The 16,827-nt window shown below is 61.4% G+C and overlaps 1 protein-coding gene across 2 annotated transcripts in view; it reads right to left on the bottom strand.

Moving 5' to 3' along the window:
• Nucleotides 1-2,240: 2,240 nt before the first annotated feature.
• Nucleotides 2,241-16,827, bottom strand: part of Crispld2 (cysteine rich secretory protein LCCL domain containing 2) — a 53,155-nt gene continuing 38,568 nt past the window's right edge. For both annotated transcript variants that reach the window (XM_027933068.3, XM_027933069.3), the window contains exons 14-15: nt 14,094-14,227; nt 2,241-4,413 (exon numbers count right to left, since the gene is read on the bottom strand). In XM_027933068.3, the coding sequence (XP_027788869.1) occupies nt 4,359-4,413; nt 14,094-14,227 (189 nt within the window). In that variant the 3' untranslated portion in view covers nt 2,241-4,358. The remainder of the gene's footprint in view (nt 4,414-14,093; nt 14,228-16,827) is intronic.

Genomic DNA, 16,827 nt, shown 5'->3' with positions numbered 1-16,827 from the left:
CCTGGCTGACCCCTGGGCCGGAGGGCAGGCGGGCTCCACGTGGTCCAGCCAGGTGACAGATAGCATAGGGGCTGTGGCAGGAACAGGATTTGGGCTTGGACCCAGCCCACTCAGTTTCCTGCTGAAGCAGAGCCACAGCGAGTCTCAAACGCAGACTCGCCCCGTCCAAGAGGCCCCCCCGAGCACCACCCGCCACCTGCGTACTGAGGGCCAGCAGCCGCTGCCTCCCGCTCCACAGCGACGTCATTGTGGGGAGGGACCTGAGCTGGTTATTAGTGGCGTCCTTAAGAAGCTTGCTGCCACTGCTCAAGAGAAAGGGCCACCAGACCCCGGAGGAGCCAGAGACAGAATCAGCTGACGGGGCTCTATACTGAGGGCGTCGGGAGGTGTCTTCCAAAGAGGTTGTTGTAAAAATTGGAAATGTTATGGAGAAAATGGACCAAACGGGAATCCTGGAGCGCAGAGAGGGACGGAGAGACGGACGGAGTTCAGCAGCCGCCTCTGGCCCCTCACCAGGTGCCCCTTCCTGACTGGCCGGAGGCGCAGCGTGGGGCGGAGCCTGGAGGCTGGGACTCGGCGCTGCCCTGCACTGCCCGGACCCCACGGCACTGCCCCGTCCGTGCTGCCCTGACCCCACGGTGCCTGCTGTCACCTGCTGACAGTGTGCTCCGGACTGCCACTTTGACACACACTTGAATTTGCCTCCAGGAAACAGCAAGTCACCAAAAGACGTGAGGTGTCACACTCAGTGCCAGGTGGTGGCACCTGGCACAGGTGAACTCCTTTTCCTGCTTTCCTGAGTCAGGCTGTGGGGACACTGCTGGGGCTGGTGACGGGGGTGGGGGATCTCCTTCAGAGCTTGGCTCTCCCTGGTGTGGTGGACTGAAGGCAGGCCAGTGGGTGCCAGCGAGGTGCAGTGCCCCTGGAGCCGGGCTGGGCATGAGGGCCATGAGCCTGGTCTGGGCGAGGACGCTGCCAGTCCACTTGGCCACGGTGAAGGGAAGAGGAATGCCACTAATATTTCACAACCCAGGCCCTTGGCCACCAAATGTGTTTTTAAGTGCCTGAGAGACTTCTGAAGCCCCCAGGCAGTCCAGGGCAGGCTTGGGGCAGGAGAGGGAGGGCGGACGTTCAAAACCCAACCACCACCCAGGAAGGGGCGGGTCTGGGAGCCCTCCGCAGCCTCCGAGGGCGTGGGGGCTTGTCCCCAGAGGGACGTTGCCATGGTGCCTGAGAATCTGCACCTGTGGCCAGGCCCGGGGAGGCTGCCCGGGGCCACAGGAGACCTCTGCAGGGCTGAGCCGAGTGTCCTCTGCAGCCCGGGCTCCCGGCCAGTGAGAACAGTGGGGTCCCAGTGCCAGGCCTTGCACACATGGCTCAGCAACTCGCGCCCTCCTGCAGGGACCCTCCACCCCGGGAGGAGCTCTCCCCAAAGGCACCCCTGCTGGTAAGAGGCAGAGGTGACCAGGGACGCCCAGGCCTGGCTCCCTGTCCCTGAGTCACCTTGGAGGGCCCTCTGCTGGTGGGTGTCGCCCAGGTGCGGTGGCACTCAGCCCTAAGAGGAATTCCGTCACCTCCTCCTGGGACACCTGGACAGTTCTCAGGGCTGAAGGTCCTGGGGTCCTGGGGCAGGACGCCCCTCCCAGAGGCAGGAGGCAGGTGGGGGCTGTTTCTGGGCTGTGAAGAAGGTCTCTGTCTTGGGCAGATCATGTTCTCTCCAAATGTCCCCTGTGACTGCCCCGGCCCCCAAGGTGACTGCATCTGGATGGGCCTTTAAGGAGCAGTTAGGGTTCAATGGGTCCTAGGGTGGGAAAAGAGAGGGAGACCCGGGCGTGTGCGCTGAGGAAAGGCCTCGGAGGACAGAGAAGGTGGCCACCTGCAAACCCAGGCCTGGCGACACCATGACCTTCGGCCTCCAGGACGGTGAAGATGTTCAAGTGATGTTCAAGTCCCCCCAGGCGGTGGAATGTGGGGAGATGGAGACCACAGGAACGAGAGCCCGTCCACTGGGACCTGGGCTGCAGCACCGGCACCTCCAGGAGCCTCCGGGAGGCAGCCGCAGGCCCTGCCCAGAGTCTGCGCTTTGGCAGACCGCAGTCCAGAGGGGTCTCGGCCGGGCTCGGGGACAGAAGAGCGGCTGGGCACAGCCCCCAGGAACTGGCGCACCTGGAGGGCGGAGGGCTGCGGGGGTGGCGGGCGTCTATTGCTCAGACTCATCCCTAAAGTGGGACACAGGTGACTTAGAAATCAAACCAATTTTATTGAAATAACAGCAACGACACAGTGGCCCGTGTTCACGCAAAGCACAGAAAACATTCACAATGAACTTTTGTACACAGGAAGTAGTAAAATACATCGTTTTTCATAGAAAAAAGCACACACGTCAACTGCGGGCTGCGTGAGCCTACAGATAATAGGGGACCCGCTGCCCTCGGAGCACAGGGGGCGAGAGTCTGAAGCAAGTGCAGACGTTTGTGGGGCAGGAGGCCCAGCGATGCCCTGGCTGGGCACCGTCTTCCGGACACGGCTGTGCTGAAGGCACTGGGCACTTCTGACCGCAGGTAGAGGTGGTCCCCGAACACAGGGGCTTATCCTTGGTGTCTTATTCCCATTTTCTGGGGAAAAAAATGGTTCCAGTTTCAAAATGGTCCTGGGGAAGAAGATGGCCAGGTGTGGCCCTGGGAGGACACTCCTCCGGTTGGAGGCTGGCCAGGAGGCAGGAGGGGTCCAGGGCTGTGGGGCCAATCACACTGGAAGCCTCCACTCCTGTGGGTGAACACCCCAGAAGCAAACCACCGGGTCCCCCTGGGAGTGTCCACCGATTCCAAGACCCAGCAAGTGATCCGACTGTCCCTGCAGCGGTGACCTCGCCACAGCCAGCCGGCAGGGCGCACCTTGCATCGAGAGGTCCCCAGGTGCCAGGTGGGATCTAGACTTACTACCCAACAGGCTGACAACCCCCTCCCTGCGCCACGTGGGGAGAGGGAGACACGGGCCAGGTGCCGTGCGTCAGGCCACGAGTGCGACTGCTCTCACAGACCCCTGAAGGTGTCCCAATCCTTTAACTTTCAGTTTCCGCATTAATTAGGAAACAGGAAAGGCGCCCGGGGTCCCCAGGCAGTGCTATTTTATTTTTAAACGTTCTGCTCGTCATTTTGCCTAGGACATATTTTGATGGAGAGCGGAGTCAAATTTGCAACCAGGGCTCACAAAAGTAGGCGCCGGCCGGGCCGCTGCCGGGGGTGGGATTTTACCTTCTGCTGAGAAACGCTATTTATGGGGATTTCGTTTCACCGAGGGTTGCTGGCCTGGTTTAGGAAGACCTTTTACAAGTGATGGACGCCCGCGCACCACACGCCCGGGAGCCTGGGGACCTCTGGCAGGACGCGCCCCACAAACAGGAAAGGAGGCACCTCTGGGCCCTGCTGTCCCTCTGCTGTCCACGGCCGGATGGGGTCGCGGCCACAAGCAGAGCCGCTAACTCGGTGAGGAATGTGCCCAGGAATCCGTTCCTCCTGCTGCTGACCTATTTTTTAATAGGTCAGTGAAGATGGGGGCTGGCACGTCGCACGGTCATTTAAGAAGTGGCACCCAGCCTGGAGTTCAGAGGAGTGGCCCCGCGGGACTGCCTGCCAGCGAGAGCCCCGAGGCCAGCCAGGGGCGGTAGAGGCGCGGGCAGAGGGGAGGGGAGGGTCCTGGTCATCAGTCCTCAACGAGACCAAAGGTCACAGCGGAAAACAGACGGGCCACAGGGACGAAGCAGTGAGGACACAGACCTCTGGGCCCTGAGGTCTAAGGCACCAGCTCTGCTGGGCACTCGGTCCCCAGGACTGCGGGCCGCGGGCGCCTCCAGGGCCAGCGGCAGGCTCCCGCCTGCCCAGCGCACTTGTCTGACCAGCAAACACTAAGCCCACTTTCCTCCATGTTAGGGACGGACTGTGCTTTTTTATTTTTAAATAACTACTTTATACCCCGTTTCCCAGACTCCCTGCGCCTGCTCCCTGACCGCCCCACGCCCCCAACCTCCGTCTCCAGCTCTGGACCCTCTGTCTCTCTAGAGCTCAGGGTCCTCCCCTCCACCCACAAAGGAACGTGGCCAGAGCACCTTGGCACTGTCCCCTGGAGGGGGAGGGGCCCCAGGCCTAACTGCTGAGCAAACAGCCCCGGGAGGCCTTGCTCCAGAGGAGGGGTCCCACGTCACCCTGGCCAAGGCCACGGAGGGCGGGGCCCTGAACGCCATCCACAGACGCTCCCTGGCTCTCTGCACTCCCACCCCACCCGACCCCAGACGACAAAGTCAAAACCAAAGCAAAACCGCGAAGCCCTGCTGCAGACGCCCGTGTCCCGGTGGTGAGCGGTCACTGCCTGACGGCAAAGATCCGGAAGGCCTTCCCGTCCCCGGGCGAGCTCAGGCTGAAAGAGAAGGGAGAGGGTGTTACTGAGGGAGCGGGCGGCAGGAGAGCCATGGGCTCCGCAGAGCAGCCCCACAGAGGGACGAGCGACTAGGGACACCCCCGCGGCCCGGATGAGTCAGGGACCTGGCAGGCCCCGCTTCCTGTGCAGATGAGCCCAGTCTGAATCTAGGTCAGGGCTGGTAAGTGCTTCAGCCCAACTCGGGATCCTTCTGGCCCAGCCTGCTGGGCGGGGCTCACCCCAGGACCCCGCTTGGTGTCTGCCACACCTTCCACCAGATCACGGCCACCTGAAGGACAGGTTCTGGAACAGGGTCCCACGGGGGCCTCAGCCTAGTCACCTCCTTCCCCCTGGGTAGGCTGTCCTCCAAGGAGGACTCCAAGGAGGAGACCCAGGCACCAAGAAACCCTGCGGCCAGGCCCAGGTCACACGGCCAGGCCCAGGTCACACGGCCAGGCCAAGCTCTCTCGGCAGAGTCGCGCCCTGCAGCCAGCCCGACCTCCTCACCAGCTTATGGAAGTCTAAGCTGCTGTGAGGGGCGCGAGTCACCAGTCTCCAAAGGCCTAACAGGGTCGTGCACTCCTCTGACCGTCAAGTCAGACCGTTTCAGTCACCCCAGAGAGCCTGAGTGCGTGACGCTCCTGGGCTGCTCCCCGCTGCAGCAGGACCAGAACTCCCTCCTTTTCATGGCCAAGAAGGACTCCATCAGGGTGGGCCACAGCTCATGGCCCGTTCCTCAGCTGGTGGACGTTTGGATTTTTTTTTTTTTTTTTGTGCCAGAGATTGAACCAGGGGTGCGTTAGGCAGATATGCTCAGTGGAGCCACAACTCCAGCTGCTGTTATTCTTTATTTAGAGACAGGGTCTCACTAAGCTTCTTAGGGCCTCACTAAATTGCTGAGGCTGGCTTTGAACTTGCGATCCTCCTGCCTCAGCCTCCTGAGGCACTGGGATTACAGGCGTGGCCACTGCGCCTGGCTGGACATTGCATTTGTTCCACTTTCCGGCTGCTGTGAATAGTGTGGTGGGGAACGTGTGTGAGCGTCTAGGTGGACGGCCGTCCTCCTCTCTCCGGGGACACACTGATGCCGAGCGCACAGTCGGTGCTTTACAAATCTGAGTGGCACGTGAAGCAGCTGCACCAGGTGCGTCCCCACCTCGCTGGCTGCTGTCTATCTCGTGGCCATGCCAGTGGCTGTGCGGTGGCCTCTTGGTGGCCTGGATTTGCATTTTCCTAACCACATTTCCAGGTGCTTATCAGCCACCGTGTGCCTCCCCTGGCAAAACCTCTGTTCAGCGGTTTCTTGTTCTTCCTGGGGAGTTGTTAGATTTCACACACAATCACATGTGCACACACACACGCACACTCACATGCATGCACACACACGCACACGCACACGGAAGACCCTCATCAGACACAACTGGCAAGAACGCCCCCCTCCGTGTCCTGCCTGTGGTGCTCTTGGTGCCCGTTTAAGAGGTGCAGAGCCCCACCCGTGCTGAGGTCCACTCTGTCAACCTTTGTCAACCTTTTAACTTGCAGATGATGCATTTGGCACTGGACCTCAGAGGTCACTGCTGTTTCCAGACCACGGGGAGGTGGGCTCGCTTTCTCCTAAGAGTCTTCCAGCCCCTGCCGTGGCCCTTCCCTGGAGCCATTTTGAGTTGGTTTTCACGGTGGGAAGTGGGTCTGGCTTTTTTTTTGTGGTTCTGCCGGACAGTGCAGCTGGGAGCCCTTCCTAATCACGATTACGATGGAGCAGAAGCTGGGTGCGGTGGTGCAGCCTGTAATCCCAGCAGCTTGGGAGGCTGAGGCAGGAGGATCGAGTTCAAAGCCAGCCTCAGCAAAAAGCAAGGCGCTCAGCGACTCAGTGAGACCCTGCGTCTAAATAAAATCCAGAATAGGGCTGGGATGTGGCTCAGTGGTCGAGGGCCCTGGGTTCAATCCCTGGTACCTGTCCCCCAAAAAAGATGGAGCAGAATCGTCCTGCCAGCACCTTCTCCTGTGTGAATAGACCCTGCTGTGCATTGCTCTGGTTTTAAAGGGACAAAGGCGACCCCTCCTCCTCCCCAGAAGCCTCCGATGGACAGTTACGTTCTCCTCACCTTCTCCCAGGATCCTGCGTGCCTGCCACAAGCCACAAGCCACACAGAAACCCTGTTCTGCGCTGGCTCGTGCCACCTCCCTGTGCGTGGAGACCCTCCCCAGGCTGCTGGCTCTGGGGCGCTCGGCCTGGACCCTGTCGGCGGGTGTTCAGTTCTTGCTCATCACTTGGCAGTCCAGGCCTCCTGACCAGGTACTTTCCTATCTGTACGCGTGTCCCAAGGACAAGCTCCTAGCAGAGGCCGGCTGGGTCAGCGCAGGGGGACCCTTGTGACCTGCACAGCTACCAAACCGCTCCCCACAGAGGCCACAGGGCTGACAGCTCCCGGGCGGGCCTGTGAGGCACCTCTTCTGCCTGCGGACGTGCCAGCCCAGACACTGCCCAGCTCTGTCCTCTGCCAGTCTGAGGTCAGGAAGGACATCCAGTATGGACCTGCACTTTGCCAGGTAGTAACTGAATCTGAGCAGGAGACGAGCACCAGCCTGACTTATGAGCACTGCTCCCTTCAGGGCCGGACAGGCCTCAGCTGCTGGACTCCACAGTGTTCAGGGCTCGGGGAGGGCTCGGGGAAGCCTCGGGGAGCCGGGTCCTGGGGGAGACGGGTCCTGGGGGAGACGGGTCCTCGGGAGCCGGGTCCTGGGGACCAGTGCTGGAGGGCCTGGCTGGTTTTCTGCCTTCCCCGGGCAGCATCCCGCTCTTGGCTACCCTGGGACTGAACCTTGGAAACGTGGGTCAGATGGCCGTGCTCGGCAGGAGGGCCGAGAGCCCGGACGCAGCAGGACGTGCAGCCACAGGGGCCTCCGGGGCCCGCAGCTCCCCTGGGCAGGGGGGTGGCAGCCTCAGACAGGGGCCGGGGCCCAGGCTGCCCTGCGGGCTCCTGGGAATCCCAGATTTCACGGCCTTCCTCAGGTTCTGGGCTTCTCGGTCCAACGAAGGGTCCAGGAGAACTGGCAGAGCCACGAGCTGTCCAGCTGCCCCGCCTGCAGGTGGACCCCGCGGGGGAAACTGCCAGGGTCAGGTCCTCCCGACTCGGGGGCCGGGAGTCGTGGGAACAGGCGGCTCTTGTCAGCGCCCTGAACCACCCTGACGAGGGGCCACGCAGGTGCCGTCCAGATGAGCGGCTGCCAGCCCAGGGCCGGACACCTGGCCTGGACCCACCTGGCTCCCCGTTAGATGCCCGTCCACCCTGGAGGAGGAGTAGGGGGCAGTGTGCCGCCACCACTGCCCCAGCAAGGAATCCCCTGGCCTGGGCGGCAGGAGGAAGCCCTGGGCCCGCTGTTCAGGCCCACTCCTGTGAGGCTCCGGGGATGGCCGCCAGCGTGATGGCTTGCTGGTCTGGTAAATCACAACCCTGCAGCCTGCCTGCCAAGTCTGGCCACCCGGATGTTTGGGGCTGCCTTCCAGCGCCTGCCCGGCATGTCTGGGGGAAGGGAAACGGCCACAGCCCCTTTTCCCGTGAGGAGACTGAACGACTTTCTTAGGAGCCACCAACAGTTTTTGATACAGGAGTTGAAATTCCTTCAACCCATTCTGAACTCAGCAACTCGCCATCATTCACCAGCGTTTACTGAGAACCTACTATGGGCCAGGTGCTGAGCTCAGTGCTGGGGAAGTGGGGTCGACAGGACTGATGGGTTCTTGCTTCATGGAGCCCACAGTCTGGGGAGGGGAGAAAAGCAGTAAATACAGTAAGAAATAATTCCAGAGAGAGGTGACCCTGGGGGGGAAACGGCACAGATCAGCTCAGGGAGGAGGGAGACTTCAGTAGGAAGACGCGGTCAGGAGGAAGCTTCCCAGGACAGTGACGTTGGGGCTTAGAGCCACAAGACCAGGGGATCTAGCCACAAGCTCATACAGGAATTGAGGGGGCCCAGAATTGGATTACAGCAGATGCAAAGGCCCGGGGGCAGGAATGGTTCAGTGTGTTCCCAGAGTAAAGGGAGGGCCAGCTGGAGGAGCAGAGACCGGGTACCCCCGAGATGTGGGCAGGGCCGGGGCAGCTGGGACCCCATGTGGCAGGGGTGGGCTTCATTCCCATGCAGTGGAAAGCCACTGAGGAGCGGTCACGCTGCAGAGGTGCACGCGACATCAGGAGGCGCTTGGTGGCCGTGGTCATTCTGTGGTGGGAAGTCTGCCAGGAGAGCGCAGGAAGTGCTCGCGCTTGTGCAAAGATGTTCTTTCCGGTTTGTTCATCACAACAAAGAAAGACAAACCACCACGTCACCACGTCGGTGAGCAAGGACACACAGAGTGGTTTGTGCACGGGTCACTGTGTCACCGAGGAGACCGCAGGACAGTGCACCGGGCTTGGAAAGCCACCTTCGCTCTCAGCGGCCACTCCAAGGGCGTGACCCCTTCTTGGCACAAGTCTTGTATGTGAACAAGACATCACACGGTCACGGTGGCTGTGCTGGGTGTGGGCTGTCAGTCCCATCTCAGGAGTGGCGGGGGAGGAGGATGAGGGTCGTGAAGGCCAGGGCCAGGGGTGGAAGCCAGGGGCCCTGTGAGAGAGCAGCCTGGACACTGGCTTCCTGCCCCCAGCGTTCTGGATCCTAACCAGGGAAGAGCTGGACACCAGGGACCCGGGACATAGAGGAGGACAGCAGGCACAGAGTGGCGCAGCCTGTGAAGGATGGGTCAGGAGTGTCCTGGAGGTGGCCGCTGCCTATGGCCAGTGTCAAAAGGACAGCAGAAGGGGCACACCTGGCTTCCTAGAGGGCAAAGTCCCTCTCATTCTTAAGGAACAGGCCGGACATGTCTATAGGCACAGACACGTGCCTCCGCCCGCACACCGTGTGTGAGCACGTGGACTCTTCCTTCCTTTAAAGGATCCCAGTCTCTGAGAGCCTCGGACCTCTGCTGAGGGGAGAGCAAGTCGGCGGGACGGGCGCGGACCCTGCTGGCGGGGCCTGGTGCTCCTTGTCTCGGAGCCTCAGTTTCCTGTCTGTAAACAGTTCCCGAAGGTGCTCCCTCCTCGGGACGTGAGCAGAGGCAGCGAGGACAGGGCATGTAGCAGGTGCTCAGCAGCCAAGAGCCACAGAGTCCCACGTCCCTGGGCCTGTGCTGTCCAGGTGAGGACAAGCCTGCACGTGGCGGGCACCCACGAATGATCCTGCGAGCCCCAGGCCCAGGGCTGCCGGCCTCCCAGCTCGCACTGACGCGCAGCCTGTTTAGAAGGAAGGAAGTTCAGCACCAGGTGCCTCACCCCAGCTCTGTTTTGGTTTTTATGTGTGCACTGCTCCACACGCTCAGGGCAAGCTATAAATGTGCAGTAGACGGACAGGGCACTGCGGGGCCTTCAGGGACCCTGGGTTTCTGTTCTCCAGCCTGACTGTTTAAATAACAGCACACATTTCCTTCACAACAAAAAACTTTTTGTAGTTGTAAATGGACGGAATGGCTTTATCTTATTTGTTTATCTTACGAGGTGCTGAGGATGGGACCCAGTGCCTCACGCACGCAGGAGCCTGGCTCCTCCTGGGGAGGGTCTGAGCGGACGGAGGGAGCAGGGCATGCTGGGTAAGAGCCCGGGAGCCCTGGGCAGCCTGGGTCAAGCCCAGCTCCGCCCTTGCTGGCTGCGTGACCTTAGGCAAGTTGCTTAACCACTTTTCTCCCCTTTTCTTTTTTTGGGGATGTGGGTACCGGGAATTGAACTCAGGGGCACTTGACCACTGAGCCACATCCCAGCCCTATTTGTATTTTATTTAGACACAGGGTCTCCCTGACTGGCTTAGCCCCTCACTGGTTGCTCAGGCTGGCTTTGAACTCGCCATCCTCCTGCCTCAGCCTCCCAAGCCCCTGGGATTCGGTGTGCACCATCAACCACCTGCCCGGCTTCCCTTCCCTTTGTAATAAGATGTGGACAGTGGCAGCCCCGCCCACAGGGTCCCCGGGGATCAGATGTGCAGGAGGGAGGGAGGACCCCAGACTGGCCCTGCCTGGCACCGGAGCTGTGGGCCCATCAGACCTGGAAATAGTGGCTCGGTGGCTTTTGCTTCTCAAATTCCTAGAAACAGATTTGAGTCGCCCAACCTTTGAGATGCCCAGAGCCAGGCTGTCCGCCGGTCATGGGTGGCCGCTGGACTAAGCGGCAGGTCTGCGCTACGAGGTGGGCATGGACCAGGTCTCTGACATCTGAACAGAAGATGCAGGTCTCTTTCTGTTTTTTTGGAGGTGCTGGGGACTGAACCCAGGGCCTTGCGAGGCAAGCACTGAGCTATGTCCCCAGCCCCAAGATGCAGGTTTCTTGTTGATGACTTTTCTACTGGTTACATATCAAAACGAGAAGGTGATGGACAGATGGAGTAACTAAAATGTACCCGCGCTCTTCTCTCTGTCACCTCCCACAGGGTCACCAGAAACTTTAGAATCCAGTGTGTGGCTCACGGTTCACATCTGCTGGCCCTGCGCAGTGGACACCAGCCCTTTGAAGCAGGCACTTCTGTCCCTTCTGTTCCCTGTTATGTCCCCCGGGCACAGAGGGGCTCACTAGTCAGACAAAGCCCAGCCCATACACCTGGGCACACTGGTTAGGTTTCTAAAGACCGCGTGACCAAGGACGCCGTCACTGCTGGTGCGTTTCCCAATCTCCCGTGAAATCTGTCTTTAAAAATGGTCCTGGTCTAAGGAACGCCCTGGGAGATGTGCATCGGGAAGGCCAGCTTCTGCCAGGAGACAGGGCCGAGCCGGGTCCAGAGTCACGGCCCCCAACCCCTTGCTCCTGCTCCCGGCCCTGGGTAGGAGAGAAGGGGGTTCCCCGCTGCTGCCTTTCACAACTCCCGGAAACCCTCTTCTCAAGAAGGCCATTGTGAAAGCAGAGCCGCCCCTGAGCCAGCAGCCTCGGCCGGGAGCCGAGTTCCTCTCCGGAGCACCTGGGTTTGGGTGCTGACTGAAGGAATATGTAAATTTAAAATGTCATTTGTCACACAGCGGTCACAGTACATCCTATGCACACATCTCCCTTGGGACCTTGTGAGATCCTGCAGGGGTCTCAGCAGCCGCTGGGGACAAAGCCACCCTCTGGCTCCAAAAGAGCTTCCCATGTTCCCAGGTGGAGATGGGCTGGGGAGGCCCCTGGGCCCCACGGCCCTGCAGGTCAGGGGGCCGGGGCTCCATCTACACAGGGAGGACGGGCACGGCCACCGAGGCACCAAGGACCCCTAGACAGTAGGCTGAACCCTGTTGGGATCTCAGCTCCCCAGCACCCCTCCCTGACGGTGACCCTGGGCCTGGTGACAGGGGTCTTGACTTCTATATTGCCTGTCCCCCACGAGACACAAGCCCCACGGGGGCAGAGATCTGGCTGAAGGGCTCCCCTGGAGCCCGGGTGCCTGGGACCTGGTCAGGGCTGGCCGGGAGGAGGCCACTTGCACAGGTGAGCGGGTGCTACCAGGGCAGATGCGAGAGGGACCGGGGAGCATTTGGAAGTTGCTTTATCCCATGAGAGAATTCATGAAGGCCACTTCTTATGAGGGAGCCGCTGACCCCTATGGAGAGCACCGTGGCCTCTCTAGGGTTGACCACCCTCAGAGGTGGTGCCCAGAGCAAGGCCCCGGGTTCTGCCGCACACTGTCTCTGAGCCATCACGTGAGTGCTCCCTGTGTCCCCTCCGATCCTCAGGTAAGGACCAGGCTCAGGGAGACCTGCTCAAGGGGACCCCACTGACAAACAGCACAGCAGGGTCCCCAATGCCACTGGGTGCCACATGCCTGTAGCCTGGCACGCATGTGGCGCGAGCGCTTGTCCCTCCTGGGCTCCGGGTTCCTTGGGTCAGTCCTGGTAGCTGCGGGTGCTCCAGGACGTAAATGGATGACCTTTTTTTTCGCAATACCGAGCTTGAACCCAGGAGGGTCTTCTCAGAGCCATAGCCCAGCTCTCCCTTTCCAAAAAGATGATTTGTTTTGAGACAGGGTCTCACTAAGCTGCCCGGCTGGCCTGGAGCTCAAGATCCTCCGCCCTCAGCCTCCTGAGTAGCTGCGACCCGCGGTAGCCGCACCCAGGTGATGGAGGAGTCCTCGGGGGAAACATCAGACGCCCGCCCTTCCTGGCATTTGTGGGTAACTGCTCCAGGACCTCTGAGGACACCCTGACCCGAGTTGCTCAAGTCCCTCACATAAGGTCCAGGTGTCCACGCACCTCCATGTGTGACAGAAATGGCCGTGGCACGGCACTGCTCAGAGAAAACCCCAGGGAAGAGCCGGCGCATGGTCAGTAGGAACATTTCTGCCCCGTGGCTGGCGGGATCGGTGGACGTGGAACCCGTGGGGACGGGGCTGTGAGCCTGCTGACTACATGCCAGGCACACGGTCCCCTCCCGCGCTCCACACCCCCAATGGGCAGCCTGCCGGGCCACCTCCAGGCAGGTCATCAGGAACGTGCTCTGTGACAAGTTCCCGTCTGATGTAAGGCGGATGGCCTGCGGACCCCTGGAGACCTGCAGCATTGCCCCTGTGGGGACAGCACCATATCTCTCCCTTTACGGGCGAGCACACTGGGCACGGGAAAGCCAGGCATTAACAGCCACGGTTCCGGCCCAGGACAGAGGACGCAGGCGGGGAGGAGGCAGCAGCCCCACGGGGGGACCCTGCGCGGTGACTCAAGCTTGTCCTGTGGCAGCCTCCGCCCCTCCTGGGAGGGACCTAGAGACTGGCAGAGACCCTGGGCTGTGCCCTCGCGGGGGCCTCAGGGAGCGCCCAATGTCAGGCGGAGGGCCTTGCTCTCTGGGACCACGGCCCTTCCCCTGTGCCCCCAGCCACACCCGCGGCCCTTGCAGCCCAGAGGGAGGAGCCGCAATGTGCGCAGGTCACAGGGGCAGAGGGAACAAGCCCAGCCACCCACCTCAGGAAGGCTGTTTGCTCTTAACTGGGACACAAAGCACTCCACAAATGGGCGTCCGGGGACTTATTTCCAGCGTGGCCAGGAAATTCCACCTAATCAGCTGCCGCATTTCCCTCCCACTGGCTCCGTGGAATTTCCCTTCATTAGGCTTCGCCCCAGCGGGGCCGGGAAGGCGGAGCCGTGGACCCAGCGACCCGGGCTGGCGACAGTCACCGCATGCCCCACGGGTGGAAATTCAGAACCCGGACGGAGCCCGTCTCACCTGGCTCAATGGGTCCAGCCAACAGAGGAGGTCAGGACGGCCATGATCCCACCTCACAGGTGGGGACACTGAGGCCCAGAGAAATCAGGAGGCTTGCTCAGAGCTGGTGACGAGCAGGACCAGGTTGGGGCACAACAAGCGTCACCGGAGCTTATAAAACCCTACGTGACCTGGTTGTGTGTAGGTTTCCATGACTGTTACGTAACCACCCGCTGACCCGTCTGTCTGGGGGAAAGACGCACACGGCGCGCCCAGTTCCCACAGTGGCCCTGGGGACAGTGGTGATCAGGGTTGTGCTTTCCCGCGGGCTTATCTGATGTTTCTACAGATTCTAGATATTCTGCAAGAACACAGCTGGGAACGGAAAGATGAAGGGAAGGGGAGGGGGCCCGGCTCAGCCAGCGGCCCTGTGGAGTTGGCGCCTCCGCCCACGCGCTGCTGCAAGATGGCCCCTGGCACCGGCGCCGGCCGGCCTACCTCTCAGACTGTACCCCGTTCCTGAGCGAGCCCGCGTAGGCCTTCTTCTTGTCCACGGGCATCACATCCACGTACCCGCCGCTCTCGTCCCCGATGACGCCCGCGTGCACAGCTGTCCTGCAGATGCTGGACTTCTGCAAGTACAGGGATGAGGGTCAGGGCCGAGGTGGCGCGTCGAGCACCTGTCGGTGGGGCTGATGTGGCAGGGGGTACCCCGCGCAGCCCGGCCCCTCGGGTCTCTGCGGAGAGACCCGGCCTCATCCGCTCATCTGAGTGACAGGCTGGGGCTTGGCGCAGCAAGGCCAGGGCTGACCCCAGTGCCACAAAACAACAAGAAAGGGCACGCTCTGCCTCACATGTTCAGCAAGTGACTTTCTGAGCCTGGATGTGCCAGGTGCCATCCCCGGCATGGGGAGGGGAGGGGGGTCGGCAGGGAACAAATGAAGACCCCGCCTCAGGGAGCTGGGGGAGGCAGAGAGGGTCCAGGAGCAAGAGGACCTCAGCCCCAGAGGCTGGGACTCACGGCCGGGTGGAGGCCGTTCCGAACTGTCCTCAGGGAGACCCAGGACATCTTCCCAGAGCCCCCAGGAGGCCCAGCAGGCTCCAGCCGAGTGGGGTGGAGGTGGCCTTTGAAAGCAGGCAAGGCCACTGCTCGGGGCTCACGCTCCTGGGGATCTGCCCTCAGGGGCCAGCAACTGAGCAGCAGCCCAAGAGAGATCCGAGACCGGCTTGTGGGATGTGGGCAGATGGCCCCTTCCTGCCCGTCTTCCTGCCACCAGCCTCTCCCCCTCCAGGCATCTGCAGAGAGTAGGCTCCGCTCCCTCCTCCGGGCCTGACGCACACCAGCACCTGAACACTCACTGACCTCCCCACGACCCCCTGGCCCCCCCTGGCACAGCTGAGCGCCCAGTGACCTGCGTCCACCCAGAGCCTCTTCCCTCCAGGGGGCAGGCCAGCACGGAAGCCCTGGGGGCACCTGCGGAGGGGCCTGCCCTGAGCGTCTCCAGCCCCGGCACAGTGAGCCGGGGGCCCCAGGAGGCAGCTCTTATCATCACGGGTCCTTCCTGAGGGACAGGCAGCCCCAGGGCCAGGGAGCTGAAGGCCAGGCCCAAGTCACTCGGCTGGCAACGGCAGAGCCAGAGACCATATTCCCCTCCACAGGGTGGCCACATGACAAGGAAGACCAGGACTGAAGGCAGGTGTCTCCTGAGGTGGCACTAGTGAGACAGACACAGGGACCCAAAGTCAAGGACCACCCCCATGGCCACCCAAGGCTCCAGGATGGGAATCTGCCTCAGGGACCCTCGGATGTGGTCCCCAGCCAGCAGCAGCCACGCCACCTGGGACACCTTAGCAACGAGTCTCTGGCCCCCTGGGCCCACAGGGCGAGTGGCTGCAGAGGGCCGGGGACCTGTCCGAGCAGCGTCCGGGGCTCTGAGGCAGTTGGGGTGGGCACTTCCCAGGCAGCGGGCAGGGAGGACCCAGGGAAACGGAGGTCCAGGAAGCCTCGCCCAGCATCCCACCCCGGGGAGCGTCTGCCAGGCCGGCCGCTCGGCCTGGACCCAGGCTCCGCTCACTGGGCCACGCCCGGACGCCTCTGCCACGGCTCGACCCAAGGCCAGGGGCAGCGTTTCAGGGGAACGGGCAGGAGTGTGGGCACTGCGAGGCCTGGCAGGGCTGGGGCTGGCGCTCCCAAAATAAATCTCTTAGCTAAACAGACGTTTCCAGAAGCCATCATTTCCCAGAACCCAGCATGACCTAGAAACTGAGGCCAGAAGCGAGCCGCTGCCACCGAGGCCGCTCCCCCCACCTCTGCCTCCCGACCTTCTTTCCGTTAAGACTCTGAGCCCCTCCACGTATTATGCCTTCAACAAGCCGAGCCATCGCGGCACCGGCCCCGTCAGGAGCCTGAGTGTCAAAGCTCCAACCCGAGGGGACACTTCAGTTCCAGGGGACACTCGGGTTCCAGCCACACGCCCGTCCCCCGCGTGACCGGGTGCTGGTGAGCTCAGCGGGTAGAGCAGCCTGGGCCACGTGCTCACTGTCACCTGGGGAAGGCTACCTGAGCTGTTTCCCCCTCTGTAGAATGGGGACAAGGACACCTGCACAGGGTGTTTCAAGGAGCCTAGGGCTGCAGGTGTTGGATACAAAGCAGCTTCACGTCACGGCCGCCCGCTGGCCGGGCATCTCTCCCTCGTCTTTGCTGCACACGTTTAGCTGTTTGTTGTTTGCTGTGTACAGACTCGATCTCATCACTGCACTCTGTCACCACACAGGAACTGCGTTGTCCCATTCGGTATACATGAGTTTAAGCCCACTGAGCCGGCTGGTGACGGGGTAGCTTTGCCCATCCATCTACTTTTGAATCCTCTTAAATCACCATCTCTCTCTCTTTTTTAAAAATATTTTTAGTTGTAGAGGGGCACCGTCGTTTATTTACTTGTTTCTTATTTATTCCTTTAGTTTCCCTGACTGCTGGGGACGGAACCCAGCGCCTCACACCCACGGGCGAGCCTCGGCCACGCAGCCCGGCCCTCTCCGCCTCCTAACCAGAGCTTGGTCCAAGCACTTAGTTTAACAATTGCCACAGGAACTCGTTCCCTCCCAGGAAGCCTGACTTTTAGAACTCAGTCTTCGCCGAACAGCTTTCAAGAAGGAAAAAAGCTGATTTAAAGAGGAAAGAGAAACGACGAGGAAGAAAGCTTAGTCATGAAGGTCGCCTTGACCTCACAGA

This window comes from Marmota flaviventris, chromosome 18, assembly GCF_047511675.1.
Source record: "Marmota flaviventris isolate mMarFla1 chromosome 18, mMarFla1.hap1, whole genome shotgun sequence".
NCBI classification, from domain to species: domain Eukaryota; kingdom Metazoa; phylum Chordata; class Mammalia; order Rodentia; family Sciuridae; genus Marmota; species Marmota flaviventris.
This window is presented reverse-complemented; position numbering and strand designations above follow the sequence as displayed.